The 15,828-nt window shown below is 38.7% G+C and overlaps 1 protein-coding gene and 1 long non-coding RNA gene across 2 annotated transcripts; one reads left to right on the top strand and one right to left on the bottom strand.

The window, feature by feature from the left end:
* Positions 1-33: 33 nt before the first annotated feature.
* Positions 34-4,698, bottom strand: LOC110886197 (protein ALTERED PHOSPHATE STARVATION RESPONSE 1). Its single transcript, XM_022133965.2, has 5 exons — positions 4,500-4,698; positions 2,187-3,422; positions 1,878-2,086; positions 1,557-1,780; positions 34-887 (listed from the first exon to the last, which is right to left on the bottom strand). Exons 2-5 carry the CDS (start codon positions 3,349-3,351, stop codon positions 176-178), a joined length of 2,310 nt encoding a protein of 769 aa, XP_021989657.1. The 5' UTR covers positions 3,352-3,422; positions 4,500-4,698; the 3' UTR covers positions 34-175.
* An 8,614-nt stretch (positions 4,699-13,312) lies between these two features.
* Positions 13,313-15,423, top strand: LOC110883137. Its single transcript, XR_004869845.1, has 6 exons — positions 13,313-13,673; positions 13,841-14,221; positions 14,306-14,392; positions 14,467-14,636; positions 15,084-15,147; positions 15,247-15,423. It is a non-coding gene; the product is annotated as an uncharacterized LOC110883137 (long non-coding RNA).
* Positions 15,424-15,828: the final 405 nt, after the last annotated feature.

Here is a 15,828-nt window from a genome sequence, read left to right as displayed (position 1 = left end):
GTACCAAACAGACCACTTTTCCACAAACAATTCTGTCTCTATCCCTCCAAATATATATTGGAGCTTATATATCACCAAAAAATAATTCTTAAATAATTACATCTACCAAAGTACCAAACTAACTATCCAAGTGGAAAAAAAGCCCAAAATAAAAAAAATAAAATAAAATCCCAAATCACATCTTGGGCCCACCACTACTCCCTGGACACGTGGCACTCTCCCATTGCTTGATCAAATCAGCATACCCTTGAGCTGAACATACAGCAAACTCTGTTAAGGAACTCACAGCAACAGACATTCCAGCACACAACACTCTAATGGCAACCTCCTCCATTTTCTCAACGGTTTCTTCGTCCTGCTGCCGCCCACTCTCCACCATCTCCATCCCGCTGCCGCCAAACCTTCTCGACGATCCAACCCCCGAACCACCGCCACCTTCTTTCAGCTGCTGCACATACAAAGAACCAACCCCTGCTGCAAAAAAGTCCATCCCTTCCAGCACAGGGACCTCACTGATCGAGTCAAACAGTCGGCTCCACTGGATGCACACCCCGAACATCGGTGGGGCCCCAGTTGACCGTCGGGGAGAAAATGGGAATTTTGTTGTGTTATTCGAGTTTGATCCGATGCAACGTAGTAGCCAGCCTGTGATGGCGTGAATGTAGGATTTTTGAGAGGTGATCCATGTCTCGAAACAGGCTTTCCAGTTTTGTAGCTCGAATTCGAGATTGGAAGCTGACTGGGCTAGCCGGTGTGGCTCGTTAGGGTGCAGCGGTGTGTATTTTTTCGGTCTAGATGGTGTTCCGGCTAGTAAAATCTTTGCTTCGTCGAGTGTTCGTTTTTGTGTTTGATGACACTCCGCCATTACCTTCCACATTCTTGATAATCTTCATGAAAATAGCATCTTTGTCAATTCATAAGAACAATTTATAAATAAGGGGGTGTTTATAGGGCTACGAACCGAGACCTCGTTCGTGTTCGTCTGTTAAGAAATATATGTGTTCATGAACACTTATCGAACAAGATTTTTATGTTCATAAGAAATATACGTGTTCGCGAACTGTTCAAGAACACTTTCCGAACGAGATTTTATGTTCGTGTTTGTTTGTTAAGGAAATGAACGTGTTCGTTTGTGTTTGTTTGTTAATTTTACGCAACGAACGAAAATGTACGTTGATGAACACAAACTAATTTTCATGAACACAAATGGGAAACAAACGAACAAAAACAAGCGTTCATAATAATATATAATACATTGACACTTATAAAATATTTTATTTTTCGGAAATTTGAAGTATTTATATAAAATATAAAAACTAAAAACACTAATGAACTATGGAACACAATCGAACATAAACGAACATGTTACCAAACTTTCACGAACATAAATGAACGAACGGAATTTCTTGTTTGTGTTCGATTGTTTAATAAATGAACGAACACAACGAACTTCCCGCTGAACGGTTCACGAACTGTTCGATGAACGTTTGGTTCGTTTGCAGCCCTAAGTGTTTAGATAATCAGGTAAAAATGAAGTTGTGAAATGACAAATATACCCTTGGATCAGTTCAAGAAGCTGCGGCTGAAGTTCTTGATCCCTTAAAGTTTCAATCCTTTTTGATACAGCTTCAACCGAGTGAATCGAAACTTTGATCTGTGTATGTAAATCTCTAATGGCTGTTCTTGTTTTATGAACCGAAGAATGGTCATCCCCTTTAGCATCATGGTTCCTAAGTTGAGCGCATTTCTTATCGTACGCGATACGAATCCTTTCACCAGCCTGGTTATGACCAAAGTGGTTCGGGTCAAAACGTACTGTTTAAAAAGAAGTTATAATTTTGGTTCGGGTCAAAACAGGTTTAAAAAAAGTATAATACCTTCACTTCCTCGTATAGTTTCTTCTCCCACGCGTATAGTTTGTCGAGAGTCGTTTGATGACTGTTGTGAAACATGCACGAGTCGTCTGACTGATCGCTGCTGCTAGCATAACCTTCTTCTTTCGAGGAATTCATCAAGAATCTCGACGAGTTTGACCGAGAAGACGATGCGGACCTCAACAACGCTACCGGGTTCAACATCTTCATAGCTGTTAAATCAAAAAGAAACAAACATCATTGTTTAGGCCACATGTATCAAAAGCTTCAAACAAGAACTAATAATGAGAAAGTAAGAGACCGAATTCGAACCTGAGAGTTCGTGTGACGTTGACGAGTACTGAGCCCGGTTAGCATCCAGCATAACCGAAAGCTCGTTAGCCGAATCGGAAATGATCTGGAACTGAGCTTCGAGATCTTTAATAACCTCCGACATGCTCGTCGGCCTTCGGTTCACATAAACCGTGAACCCCGGTGTCCCTTCGGTTTTACCCTTTTCTTGATTCATAACACCATCTCCATTCCCGGTATTCACAACCTTCCCCGAACTCTCCCCCTTCGAAACCTCGAGATTCTGCGTTTTACTCACCGTTGGTCGCGGTTCTAACTCGTGTTCACTTACGGTTTCCTCCCCGCTATCCGTCTCAAACGCATCATCATCATCATCATCCTCATCATCATCATGATCATCAACTACCGAAACTTCATCTTCATGATCACAATTCACATGACCGTTAAATCCATTAGATCCCCTGTTCCTCCTATGGCTAAAATGCTCGATTTCTTCCTGCTCAGTTTCCTCTTCAAGCTCCGGAATCCCTTCCTCTTCTCTAACTTGTTGTAACCCGTTAACGTCATCGTCAAACACACTGTTTCTGTTATTATACCCGTAATAATCCAACGACGAAAACGGGTTAAAAAAGAAGTCCCATTGTGACGATCTTTGAGGCGAAGGGGGCGGTAAATTCGGCCGGTTGTAACCAAATATCGACGCTTGCGATTGCGAATGCGAATGCGGATGCATTGGAGACTGCATACCAAAGAAACTATCAGCTGCATACTGGTAAACAGGAGAATGGTTATATGACTGGTTGTATGACTCCACTCTGGCTATTTCAGGGGATTCCGGCGGCATTTCTTCGACGAAAACCGATGCATTTCCGCCGGATCTTAAATAATGGACTTTGGGTTGTTCAATGGTGAATGAGTTTGGGGAAATGGTGATGAATCTTGGGGTGGTTTTTTTGGATGGTGGCAATGGTGGTGTGGTGAATGAGTTTAACGAGAATTCGCGGGGTTCGTCGCCTTCTACGTAGTCTTTAAGGGCTGCGGAAACTCGTTTGAGCGATTGAAGATACGCTTTGTGACCAGAAGCGAATTTGGTTCGATGTTCAACGGCTTTCTTGATGAAGTTTTTTCGATCTTTGCAGAGTTGTACAGCTTCTTCATCATCCAGTTTTGATGAAGAACATCCCATTTCGTGGTTTTCAGGAGTTTTTGTGATTTGGATCAGAGGGTTTTACAAGATTCATAAGGGGTTTTTGGGTCCTGTATTGTTGAAGAAGATAAATGAGTCATGATTGATTGTGGATGATGAACACAAGAAAGTTTGACTTTTTCTGGGTCAAAAATGTGATTTTTGAATTTGAAATTGGTGCTAATGTGTTATGTTTTTTAGAATTATTTGCTACTATATTAAAACCTACTTAAACATTTATGCTTCAGAAAGAAACAATGCTAAGAATGTTATAGATTACACATTTAGTCATAGACTTTGTGAACCAAAGTTTGACTTTTAAAGTCAAATTTTACAAATAAACTGTAAAATACACATTTTTTTATTCTAAAAAATGGTAATAATAATGGAATTAATTTGGGAAACTAATTAATAATTAGAATAAAGCAGAAGATAACTACAGAAATTCTCTTTTTAGGGTTAAGAACCAAAAGAGGATAATGGTCCAGTACAAGCTGCAGCCTTGCAGAAAATTTATCACATGGGGGTGAAAAAAATACAAAATAAATCATTTAGCAAATAAAAAAATACATAAAAATATGTAATTAATTAGCTTTTGTCAAAGCAGTTGATCAAGATAGATAAAGGTCATTATGAGAACCTTGGGAAACTCCAAAGAAATTAACCTAAAGCTTCTTCTTGACTAAAGCCTCTACAAAAATCTTTAAACAATTAAATTGCCAGAAGAATACAATATTGGTAAAAAAACAAAAAAAAAAATTAAAAAATTAAAAAAAATATATTTAGCATTGATATAGGAAGATACATGGGGTATTCAGTTATTAACTCAAGAAATAATCAAATCAAATACTTGTTTTGAAAAGATTGTTCTTGTTGTGTTTTAAAGATGTAAACTTGGCCGAGAAAGTCAAATATTTGACTTAAAAAAAAAAACTATGGTGAAATTAAAATCTCCAAGATTAAACCTTAAAAAAATCACAATTAAAATCAGAAGTAATACTGTTACAAGGGGAATCAAGAAATAAAAATGCATTCAACTGGTAAATATATATATAAATAAAAATCAAATCTTGATGATATTGTGAAGCTTCATGCAGTAAAATCAAGAAACAATGGGAGACAAAGATAAAGAAAGTAAAGATTTTTACCTGTTTTTGTTAATTTATCAATGGTGGGCAGGTGATTAACTTCAAGAACAGACACAAAAACACAATCTTTCTTCAAGAACACACACTTCAGATAGAGAGAGATGATCTTCAAGAACACTGTGTGTGTGTGTGAAAGAGAGAGAGAGAGAGAGAGAGAGAGAGAGAGAGAGAGAGCAACGGTCAAAACTCTGTTTAGAGTGGGAACCCTATATTAAAACCAGTATAAAAGAAAATTAACTGAAATTCTATTTCCAGAGCTAATATTTATTAAATGTATAATAAGGTACAAATTTTAATGCATTTATTACAATTTATGAATATATGTTTTTTCTGAATTGTAGGAATATTGTTATGAGAAAACATCTAACTTTATAAAAGCTTTGATGTTTGTAGACCTAAATATAAAGGAAAGAATCACATGAAGAAGGATAGCAAATCCCATACCTCCCTTGTGAATTCCCATTTTGCCCCTAGTTTTCTAGCATAATCTCCATCTTGCCCCTTTTGATCACATATGGTTTTTGTTGGAAAAATTTATGTTGCAATTTGCAAATTCAGTTTTATTCTTTTTTTTTTTTTTTTTTACTAATTACATAATTTCATTCCAATCATCAGGGCAAATTACATAAGGATAGCAGGTAGACGAGCAACAAACTGCGCAGCCATCCCTTTTTGAATAGAAAACCCTAATCTACTAAAAACAAAGCCTCGCCCCTGAGGGGTCGAAAAGTTGCTATGGACCACACGCTGAACTCTAGACAAGAACCGAACTGCCTCCGGCGCCAAGGAGCCGAACGTGTCAAACGCCAGGGGGACAAAGGCATGTTGATTATCCTCACAAGCTTTCGCGTGCTTTTCCACCTTCTTTGACTCTGCTTTCAGTACCGCTTGCCCCGCCACAAATCCATTTTCCCGGAACCCGGCTAGTGGGGATACACCTGTGAGATCGACACAAGCATGTTTCCCGCCCTCCCAACCAAAAACTAGCACGTCAGTTGGGCGTAGGGTGGATCTCCCCTCCGACGGGTCTGTAAGAAAATTAACCGGTGCCTCTTTCTTCGCCGAGATCCCTGCTCGTCTGAGAATATCCATTAACGCGTCTCGCACAAAGTCATGGCGATACTTAAACCCCGGCAACTCTCTACAGTGTAATGCATGCTCCCCGTATTTATCTAGGCATGCTTTACGGCAGACTGGGCAAGTTTCATCATTCGGGAACATGGGGATCATCAAACGGTACTTAAGGATTGACCGGTACTCCACCGCTGACATTCGTTGACCCAAACCTTCAATAGGAATAACAGTTAAGAAATCCTGAGCGTGAGGCCTCTGTAGGCATTCAATGACGGCTTTCTGGCGGGGTGACAAATGGAAATCTTCTCCCAAACTTTGTGCGATTCGACAACAAAGGGCATTCGCCAAAGTTTTCTGTGGCTTTTTGGGGGCGGTGTCCTTGTTAGAGAAACCGCCGAGATCAAAGTCAGGTAGAGATTCATGCAAGCGTTCCAAGGCGCTGGCATAATCCGGATCAGTGTTAGCAACCCCACTGTTACGTAAGATGTGGTCCTGCAACTCCCCAGATTGAGACCTGGAAGCCACAAAGGCATAGGCAGCCACATCCCGGGCCGAGAGAAGGCCCAACCCACCAAGCCTCATTGGCAAGGTTACGATTCGCCAATGTAGATCACCAAAAAAAGGACCCCCACATACGACAATGTCTTCTATTGCCTCCCGAAGACCTTTATCAAAACATGAAACAGCATCATCCACAAAGGGGGGCTGGCAAGTTCGCAAACCAAATAGCAACTTTGCAACCCCCATACAAGATCTAAGCAAGAGGAGTTCGCTTTGAGGATCCCGCAACAAGGGAAGGTGTCCCATAATGTCAACAGCACGCGTTGCCCTCTTAGACGCTAGACCACTAATAAAACTGGCATCACGGCTGACTGCCCCTCCTAGCAGTTTGACACCTTTCTCCGGCCTCCCAATCTCACTGGGGAAAAGCCCTGGCCGGACCTTCACCCCGTTGCATGTCGGCCAAAATACTTCAGTTTTTCTAATATTAAGTCGTAGCCCCAAGGCTGGACCCTCCAAACCGATGATGTCGAGAGCTTTAGCAACCTGAACAGCGTCCCCGATTATTGTCCCGTCATCCAAGTACCAAGCATGGAAGGGGAGTTTACAGTTTTCCTGCACCTGAAGCACTAAGGGGTGTAAGGCTAGGGCAAAAAGCAAAGGTCCCAAGGGATCCCCTTGCTGCACACCCGTGAATACCCCGATGCGGTCATTCCTCACGTATAGCCTAGCAGACTGAGCATATAGAAATTGAACCCATGGGAATATGGAGGGGCAATGGCGATGGACCTCGCGAAGCAAAACTGAACGGTCAACTAAGTTGAAAGCGTTGGAAAAATCAACCGTAAGCATGGACAGCGAACCATCCGAATGAAAAGAATTAAGAAACCTGTTAGCGCTATGCAGCACCGCCTCCGCCCCATTGGGGACCCCCACCCCAAATTGATAGTCCCCCAAGTACTTAACAGCTTCTTTCCTAACTTTCTTCATTGCTACTTTGGAGACTAATCTTCTCCAAATTGCCCCCACAGCAATGGGGCGAATCCCATTATCAGGCTTCAACAAAGGGGTTAGGGGCGCCGAAGCAACAAAATCCGCGAGCACCTTAAGACATAACCCCCTAGCCAAAGGTTTACCACTTCAGTGATGGCAGTAAGCAGTCCCGAGGCCGTCGCCGACCCCTCGCCGCTAAGAGCGTCCAACAGGTGTTGGGCCCGCAGGCCATCTCGCCCACAAGATGTCCCTTTCGGGAAAGATTTCACACACCTGTGCACGCAGTCTTCATCCACGGATAACGCAGGTTGTGAAAGAGGAGTTGAAGGGAGGTTCGGGGGCGGTGCGAAGGGATGTTTGTCGATAAGGGCTTGCATGGTAGATTCCCCCCGGGGAGCAACCCCACTGGAACACAACACTTTAACTGCAGCAGTGAAGTGACCATCACTCACTTTCCTGAGACATTGCTTGATGTTAGGGTTAACCTCCTCAGCTATCTCCCGTTGTGCCTCCCCCCCACACACGACCCCTTCTCCAGTATCGAAAAGGAGGGAATTGACCAAAACCTCAAATCTAGAGCCCTCCTTCCACATAGCTAACGCCCGCAAAATACTATCACATTGCAAGGATTTTCGATTACCGGACCTTCGCTCTTGCCTGGAAGACGGCTTAACCACCTTAAGGGTACAACGGGGTAAGAGCAAGAGTTTGACCCAACTTTCGACAGTCCCAGGGGAAGCTACTACTTTATGGATGGCACCTGTCAAAGCTTGTGCAAATGCCAAACGACAGCTTGGGGGGATGCTCTTAACAGTTCGAACCGGAAGGGAGAAAACACGTTCAAGGAGATCGACATCTCCCATCACTCCCTGCGGGGTCCTAAGCTCAACAACCATCACAGGATCTTGGGGCCTTGGGATCCCCACGACAAAATCCTCATCAGACCCGGATTTTCTAGAGAACGTGAAAACACCATCAGGATGATGACACCCCCTACTAAGTGCGTGTGTCTTCATGCACCTCCCACACAACCAATATCCCAAAACTCGCAGGGTTTCCCCAACATTCGAAAACAATTCTAAATCCTTAGAAAGCGCACCTTGAAGGGATTCTTTACGATCATCTCTAAAATGGAATTGCTAAAAATGCGCGATCAATCTATTATACCCAGAAGACCCAGGCTTGCCGTCTTTACACTTGTGGAAGTTCCTGAAGGGGCATAGCCACACTCCATTGGACGAGGTGGAGCCAACATCCCCTTCCGAGGCACTGGATACCATGTTCCTACCCTTGGCAGAGCCCATTGGAAACAATCAAAACCGAGACGTGATAACGAGTCCTCCTTCTCGAGGTGAGGAGGAGGCCAGGTATCAACCCACCAAGAAACGAAGGAGAGGAAAGCAACCTACAGTTGCTCTACCTCCCAGACACCTCACCAAGAAAGAGCTACGTCATGACTGCGCGACTTGCGGCAAACAACACTTAAATATAGGTGTTTTATTCTGATTCCAAACTTTGATCTACAACTTTTAGGAAATGTGGTAAGATAAACCACGTGTAAAAAACTAGAGGTGTGTACGTGATGCGACGGGGAAACAACACTTAAAAGCTGATCTGAATCAAGATTAGCTTGAGCTTGAACTCAATCTTCATACCGAGCTGGCTCAAGTCAGTTTAAAACTAAAATCGACCTGGAATCTTAAACTCGAGCTCCGTTCAATTAAAAATCGAGTTAGCTCATTTGACCAAATAATATGACTTATTTTTGTCAAAAAGGCTAAAAATTAAACTTTACTTAGACAAATGATCAAGTATGTAAGTTACAAAATTATTTAACTTTTGTAAGGGTTTAACTTATCCTTTATAGATCAATGTAGGACAATGGAATAGATGAATTCTTTAGGAAAGGAATTGGTCATTTTATAGTCATTTATTTCATCCAAACTTTCTTCCTTACTTTCTTCCTCACTCGACATGAGATGAGCAAAAGTGCAAAAGTTTCAAGAGTTGAAACTTTAAGTAGAAGGGCGAAAGGGTAATTTCACTTTTTAAGACACTAGTCTCCCTTAAGTGTCGCAAATTTAATTTTTTTTCCCAAAGAGTTGTATTTTATAACAATAGATAATGTTAGATAATAATTTAACTACTTTGGTGTGAATTATTTATTTATTTGATTATTTGTGAGTAAGATATGTTAAAAATTGATTATTCCAGACCACTATTCTATCATGACGATGAACAAATAAATAGTTTAGTAATAACACACATAAAAAAAATCAAGAGAAGAAGTTAATAAGTATATCGTGACACCTTAAGAAAATGTTACATATGTTGTTCACATGAGAGAGAAACTAGACCATAATGAATTCTTTGTGTCAAATATCACAACACATTTTGGGTGCATTACTATGGATGAAAGGAGAACTCTAAAGTTAAGTTTGCTTGAGCGGAAGCAATACATGATAAGTGATATCCTAAGAAGTTTCTACTCGGGCAACCAAGAACAAATCCTGAAATTTTCACCTAGAAAACTAAAAGCAAATATGAAAATCCTTGAGCTACTTGTGGACAGGGGTGGACCCACGTTAAGCGGAACGGGGTCCTCGGACCCCAATCTTTTTTTAAAAATTAGTAGAAGCGGTATATAAAATTTTCTATGGACCCCATAAAATAATTTACTTGGACCACATAATAATAATAGTGAGCTTGGTGTAGTGGTAAAAGCCTTTGTTTACACACGAAAGGTCCCGGGTTCGATACCTGTTTGTTTCGTTTTTTTGTGTTTTTTTTAAACCTGATTTTAAATTAATCACTTTATTTTTTTTTCTATTTCAATTTTTTCTCACCTATATTTAGCTGAATGTGTAGTAAATGAAACTTGTAATTTAGTTATAATATTGTTTTCTATTATGTTTCTCGACCCGACCCGAACAACGACCGATCCAAAAAATTTGAACACCGAAAAAATGGGACCCCATTGTCCAAAAATCTTGGTAACGCCACTGCTTGTGGACAATCGAATAATATTGGTTGGTATAAGGAGCTTAATGTCACATGGACTGTGACAATAATTGAAAATTTTAATCCATCAATCTCGTTGTAAAACAGAATAGGGAGTGTTTGGATTGATGGTATGCAAATAAAAGATATAGGGGGTATACATACGGTTTAAATTTTCATAATTTATTTCATGTTCTAATGTGTTATCAAATCAATATTATGATAATGCTATTTAGAGTTTTTAACTTGATATTTTGGATTATTAGTATAAAAAGTTTATGTAAGTACTTTAAAAGGTTTTTGTGTGTTTGTAATGTAGCTAAATGTGGAGTATGGTTCATTATTTGGGGTTAAAAGGGGAATTTTCATAACTATTAGAAGTTAGGTAATTAGCTTTTCTATCTATCTATCTATATTTTTTTATATAAGAATGGCACTTATCTCATTAAGAAGTCTAGGGACTAAAGGTGTTAAGTCTTATAAAAAATAGTTATTGGCCAAAAACCACATTAGTCATTCTTCGTTAGTCATGAATTGGGTGTGCGAACTCTAACAAAAAACGATGGGATATGATAGACATCAGGTTGAAGACTTAAAATTCTTGCAAGCTGAAGCTATATTTTTAAGGATTAATATCAAGCACTCAACTTCATTTAAAGAACACTTGCCAAGCATATCTCTAACCTAGAATTCAAGATTCTAGGATATTTGTAGGTTGATGAATTGAGATTATAAAATGGAATTTGTTGCTAAGTTGAGATGAGAATAGCCTACACTTATGTGAAATCATGTTGGAATATCAACTCCATCGTTGAAACCAAAGCTTTGTGTGCATGTTGAGGGGTTATGGTATACTAGTGAAAATAGATGGAACTTATGATGTTGGATAACATGACCATTCATTTTGATTATTGTAAAGAGTTTAGTTTGGCTATGGTAGAATACGGAGGCTAAGATGTTGTTTGTTTTTTCAGAGGTAAAATGTTTGCAGTCCGCGGATCACATCTGCAGACATCTGCAGCAGAAGAGATGAACCAAACCTATGCAGTCTGCCAGAAGAAGACTGTTTGTTTTTTAACTTCTGCAAGCTGCTGAACATCATACAAATTCTAATTACCATTTTATCACAATGAATATCATAATCTACTACTTCTAATAAAACAAAATAATGTTTAGCCACTTGTCATTAGCTTAAGCCAATACTTGCCACGTGGCCTTCTAACACTTCTTACTGTTTTCGTTTGAGCGGCAAAACAAGACTACGCTCTTCCGCTTTTTCTCCTCATACCACTATTCAATCAAACCTCTTTCTCTCACATGTCATTCAGCGGTTTCTCTCCCTCCTCAAAGAAACCCTAAATCTGTCCACCACCACATTAATGCCGCCACCATGGTGATGAAGATGATGAATACGATTTTTGAGGATTGCAATTATGGTGATGAAGATGATAGTGACCAATAGGTTAACCGGTACGTTTTATCTTCCCACAATAATCTCCATTGAAGTCAGATTTTTTCTTTTATCTTCCCACAATAATCCTCACCACACCCCTTAATCTACCCCTAATTTAATCAATTCTTGCTTTCTTGCAAATCAATCAAACCCCTGTTCGTTGATTTCATTTCCCCCATAACAATATCTGAGCTTTTCCATCCACCTATTGCTTTATTTATTTTTCTCAACAATTTGATTGGTAATTACCTGTATTTCCTCAACCCTAGATTCGGCAGTGGACTGATTGGTGTGGTACGGATGATTATAAAGGTAAGGATGATTCTAAGGGTTTGGGTTTTGATGATTGTTTGAATTTGAATTTAAATTCGGGTCGTACTTTCTTTTTTCAATTCCCTTTTTCATTCGATCTTATTACAATCAGGAATCTAAATCTCTTTAATTCAATCTTATTACAATCAGAAACCTAAATCTAATATGTATTAGACCTTGGTGATTTCCGCAATTTCATCCTTCGATTTCATCTGCATCTATATCTTCATGATCGTGATTTGTTTTCTGAATCCATGATTTGTACAGGTTAAATTTACTTATATTGGCACAATCAACACTGTTGTTCATTATCATCAAGGTTAGTGTTTGCTTCGGATTAAGTTTTTTTTAGGATTTAATTTTTGTAATATTAATCATCACTGTTCCTTTGTCAACCTGATTTATTCAATATTGGTGATTTAGATTAGATTTAATTTCCATACGGTAAATTGAATTTTTGTTTGACCATCAATTGCTGAATTTACTAAGTTTGTTTTTGTTTAACATGTGTTTCTTTGGCTGAACTGAATAAAATCGGGCCAGAATCCGCTGTATTGAAAGTATCCACAACCCTGGCCTTGATAAAATGTATGTGTGAGATTTGCAAAATATAATGAGAGGATGAAGTTTCTGCAAGATTTTGTTCCAGTATGTAATTAGGTGCAAGATAAAGTTTCAATTTTTGTTATTTTTGTTCTACGTATGAAGTCAAAACTGAAGCATTTGGACTTTAGGGTTGTAATTTGAGTTGGGTTTTAAATTTTACAGGTCACTGGAAAAAGCTGTCATGCTTGATGAGATTATAAACTATGTACAGTCATTGCAGAGGCAAGTTGAGGTAATTAAGATTGATTTAATACTAAATTAGTATAGTATAAATAAAAATATGTTACTTTGTTTTTTAAAGTTATTAAAGTTCTTTTTTATGTAGTTTTTGTCTATGAAATTGGCCACTGTTAATCCCAGGATGGATGTGAGCATGGAAGCACTTTTATCTAAAATATGTTACTCATTCACTTTAATTGTGTCTTCTAGGTCCATCCTCAGTTTCTTAAGCAAGCAAGGATGCCTTTGCCACTTGAAATGTCGCAAGAGCCTGTTTACGTGAAAACAATCTGGACCGTCCATATTCATCCAGAAAGTATACCACACCTTCTCACCCCTAACTTGCAAACCCTTTTCGAACGCACACCACCATTCAAGTCTTCCTCTTCCGATCTACTACTTCTTCTCTGGTAACTTCCTATATATAATCGCTCTCTTCGTTTTGCTATTCTGTAATACCTGCCTTATCAGTTTGTGGTTTTTGATCTGATTGCGTCTGTTTGTTTATTAATATTAGTTTGTAACTGAACACTGAGAATCGAAGAAGGTAAGGATGTTTGGAATATTACTATGTAGGGGAAAAACTACTATGTTTATAATATGGATTTTTAAATTTTAAAATTTTTAAATTTTAGTAAGATCTACCAAATTCAATGAACATTACTTAATCAGGTAATATCATACCAAATTCATAACTTGCTTTGGTTGTTAATTTTTCATGTAGATTTATGTTTTCAGTTGTTTGACCTAAACTCTTCCATCGCAGGTTGTGTATAGATGAAACGGTGCCAGCAAAAAGTAGACCTAAATTTATGTGTTTATATCACCGGTGTAAAGTAACGTTTATGAATTTCTCAGTTTATTTTTTATTGCAATCATATCTTGGTTTTTAGGTAAAAAGATGTGCTAAAATGTCAAGAAAGCTTAGTTTTTTCAAAGATCAAATACACAAGGCCGGGTTACAATCTTCTGCTCTTCCTACACTGCAACCGGATGTCGACTTGGAAGCCTTAGAGGTCTACTCTTTCAAGCTCATTGACAAAAAAATAAGTTTTTTTTAGAATGTAGCTGTTTTTTTGGGAACAAGCAGTCGTTGCATCTTTTTAGTAAAGAAAACATACCCTCTTTGAGGAGGTTAACTTGGTTTAGAACTAAATATTGTTCATTTATTTTGTAATAACAGACACAACTTGCTGAACTAATTGAGATGAATGCCAAGAGTGATAAACTACAACAAACATATAACGAGTTGCTAGAGTTCAAGATGGTGCTGCAGAAGGTACATTGTGCCTAAGCAGTTAATGCGCTAAAATATCGGATATCGGTCATTTGAGTTACAGGTTATCAAGGTGGGATTAGATAATGATGACAGATATGCTTTTAAGCTTTTCTAAGTGGCTAGAGGCGACTGTGGTTCCAAGGTTGTGGTGGTTGTAATTGTGGTCATCAAAGGGTCGTAGCTGTCTTCCGGCGGCTAGGGTTCCACCATGAAACACTGGATGCGGCAGATTCAGGGCGAGACCTGTTGAAGTTTTGGTATTTCGATCCATTGACAGAAAACTAGGTAAGGGAATTCATTCTAACGTGGGAGTAATTGTTGGGTATATTTTTTCAAGGATTTATTCTTTTTCTTTTTCTATTGAAACAGTTGATCCTCGGCATGGCTATAATCAAAATATTCAATTTTGTTATGCCAAATGGATTCACTGTGAGAGTAGACAAACTTTTTCTATTAGTAAGATTCAACGCTTTAAAAAATTGCTTTGAAGCAAATACATATCCCGTTATATAATCTAAGGCTTGACATAGGGGAATGGAAAGATGTGAATCTTGAAAGATGCTCAAGAATGAAGCTTATTCAGCAATGCAGCGGAGGGGGTCGTTGAAAGATGAACCATGTATAGATCGAGTGTGGTTGCCATATCATGGCTCACCGGGCCTAGCCATTCTCGAGCTGTGGTTACCTGAGATGACGCAAGGTTAGGTGTTCACTGTCTTCGTCCTATTTTTGAACATGCATTTTTTACGGTTTACACAAAGCACATATGTAAATTTTAAAAGTAGAAACATTCAATATTTAGTCACCGGACTTATATAGTGTGATTGTGGAAAGGAAGGAGGAAAAAGAATCCTGTAGATGTTTTATAATTTAGGATATTACACATTATTGAAGTTTCCAATGCATTAATTATCACTTAAGAATGCTAGGTAGCTCAATATATGTTTTGCTTTCCTTCATTGATATCAAATATGAAGAGAAAGAAACAACAATACATATTTTCTTTTAAGCCATTGATATCAGATATGAAGAGAAAGAAGTTACATATTGAAATTCCCAAACATTATGCAACCTACCAAACTTATATACTAAATATTTTTTTTTGCAGCTTGAAAGTTGAACTTCTGAGGCTTTGATATCATTTTAGTTACTTCAGGAGCTGGTTGAGCTGGCCGCCAAAGGCTCAAGTACAGGAAAATGATCAACAACAGGTCCTTATCTTTCTTCCTTATTTCATAACATATGGAAATTCATTGAGTATAAACTGCTAACCTCAGTTAATTATCCTTGCTGGTAATTTCGTACTATAGTTTTGCTGCTCAACAAAAACCACAAGTTGAACTTCATGGAAAAGCATGTGCAGCTGTTGGTCAAAATGGATTGATGGCTTTGTAACACTTTATTCATTCAGGTTTAATGTTTGCCTGTTTGAACTAAACTATGAGAATATACATGGGTGTTTTGGTTTGTGCTCACAGAATGCTTTTTTACAATTGGATGTGACCTTAAGATAAATATATTTACTTTGACCCTGCTCCTGTTAAAACCATCAGAATATAGAATTTGTACTAAATCATTTCATTCAAAAAGTAGATTATTACTCTAATAAACTAACAATATAATTTATGTAATCACATTCGACAAGACTATTTATTGAACCAAATCTGGCTAAAATGTGTTTCAACCTTGTAGGGCAACTCAACCACTTGACCCACACTGAGTTACCCTTTTGACCGGTTACCCAAACATGCTCATTTTGCCATATTTTGAAGTCTAAAGACAAGAATGATCATTTAATAATTATGGTCACTAGACTTGGTTTAAAAAACCGAGCTTAAAGCGTGAAGCGATGAAGCGCTAGGGTTGTCGCTTTTTTTGCTCTGAGGCGACAA

The sequence above is a fragment of the Helianthus annuus genome, chromosome 10, assembly GCF_002127325.2.
Source record: "Helianthus annuus cultivar XRQ/B chromosome 10, HanXRQr2.0-SUNRISE, whole genome shotgun sequence".
Lineage (NCBI taxonomy): Eukaryota > Viridiplantae > Streptophyta > Magnoliopsida > Asterales > Asteraceae > Helianthus > Helianthus annuus.
Note: the sequence above shows the minus strand (reverse complement) of the source record. Positions and strands in the feature narration are given on the sequence as shown.

Coding starts and splice junctions, on each gene's coding strand:
- LOC110886197 (XM_022133965.2), bottom strand. CDS start 3,351: ATGGGATGTTCTTCATCAAAACTGGATGATGAAGAAGCTGTACAACTC. Junction 2,087..2,186: donor AACGTCACACGAACTCTCAG/GTTCGAATTCGG, acceptor TTGATTTAACAG/CTATGAAGATGTTGAACCCG. Junction 888..1,556: donor CTTCTTGAACTGATCCAAGG/GTATATTTGTCA, acceptor ATTTTCATGAAG/ATTATCAAGAATGTGGAAGG.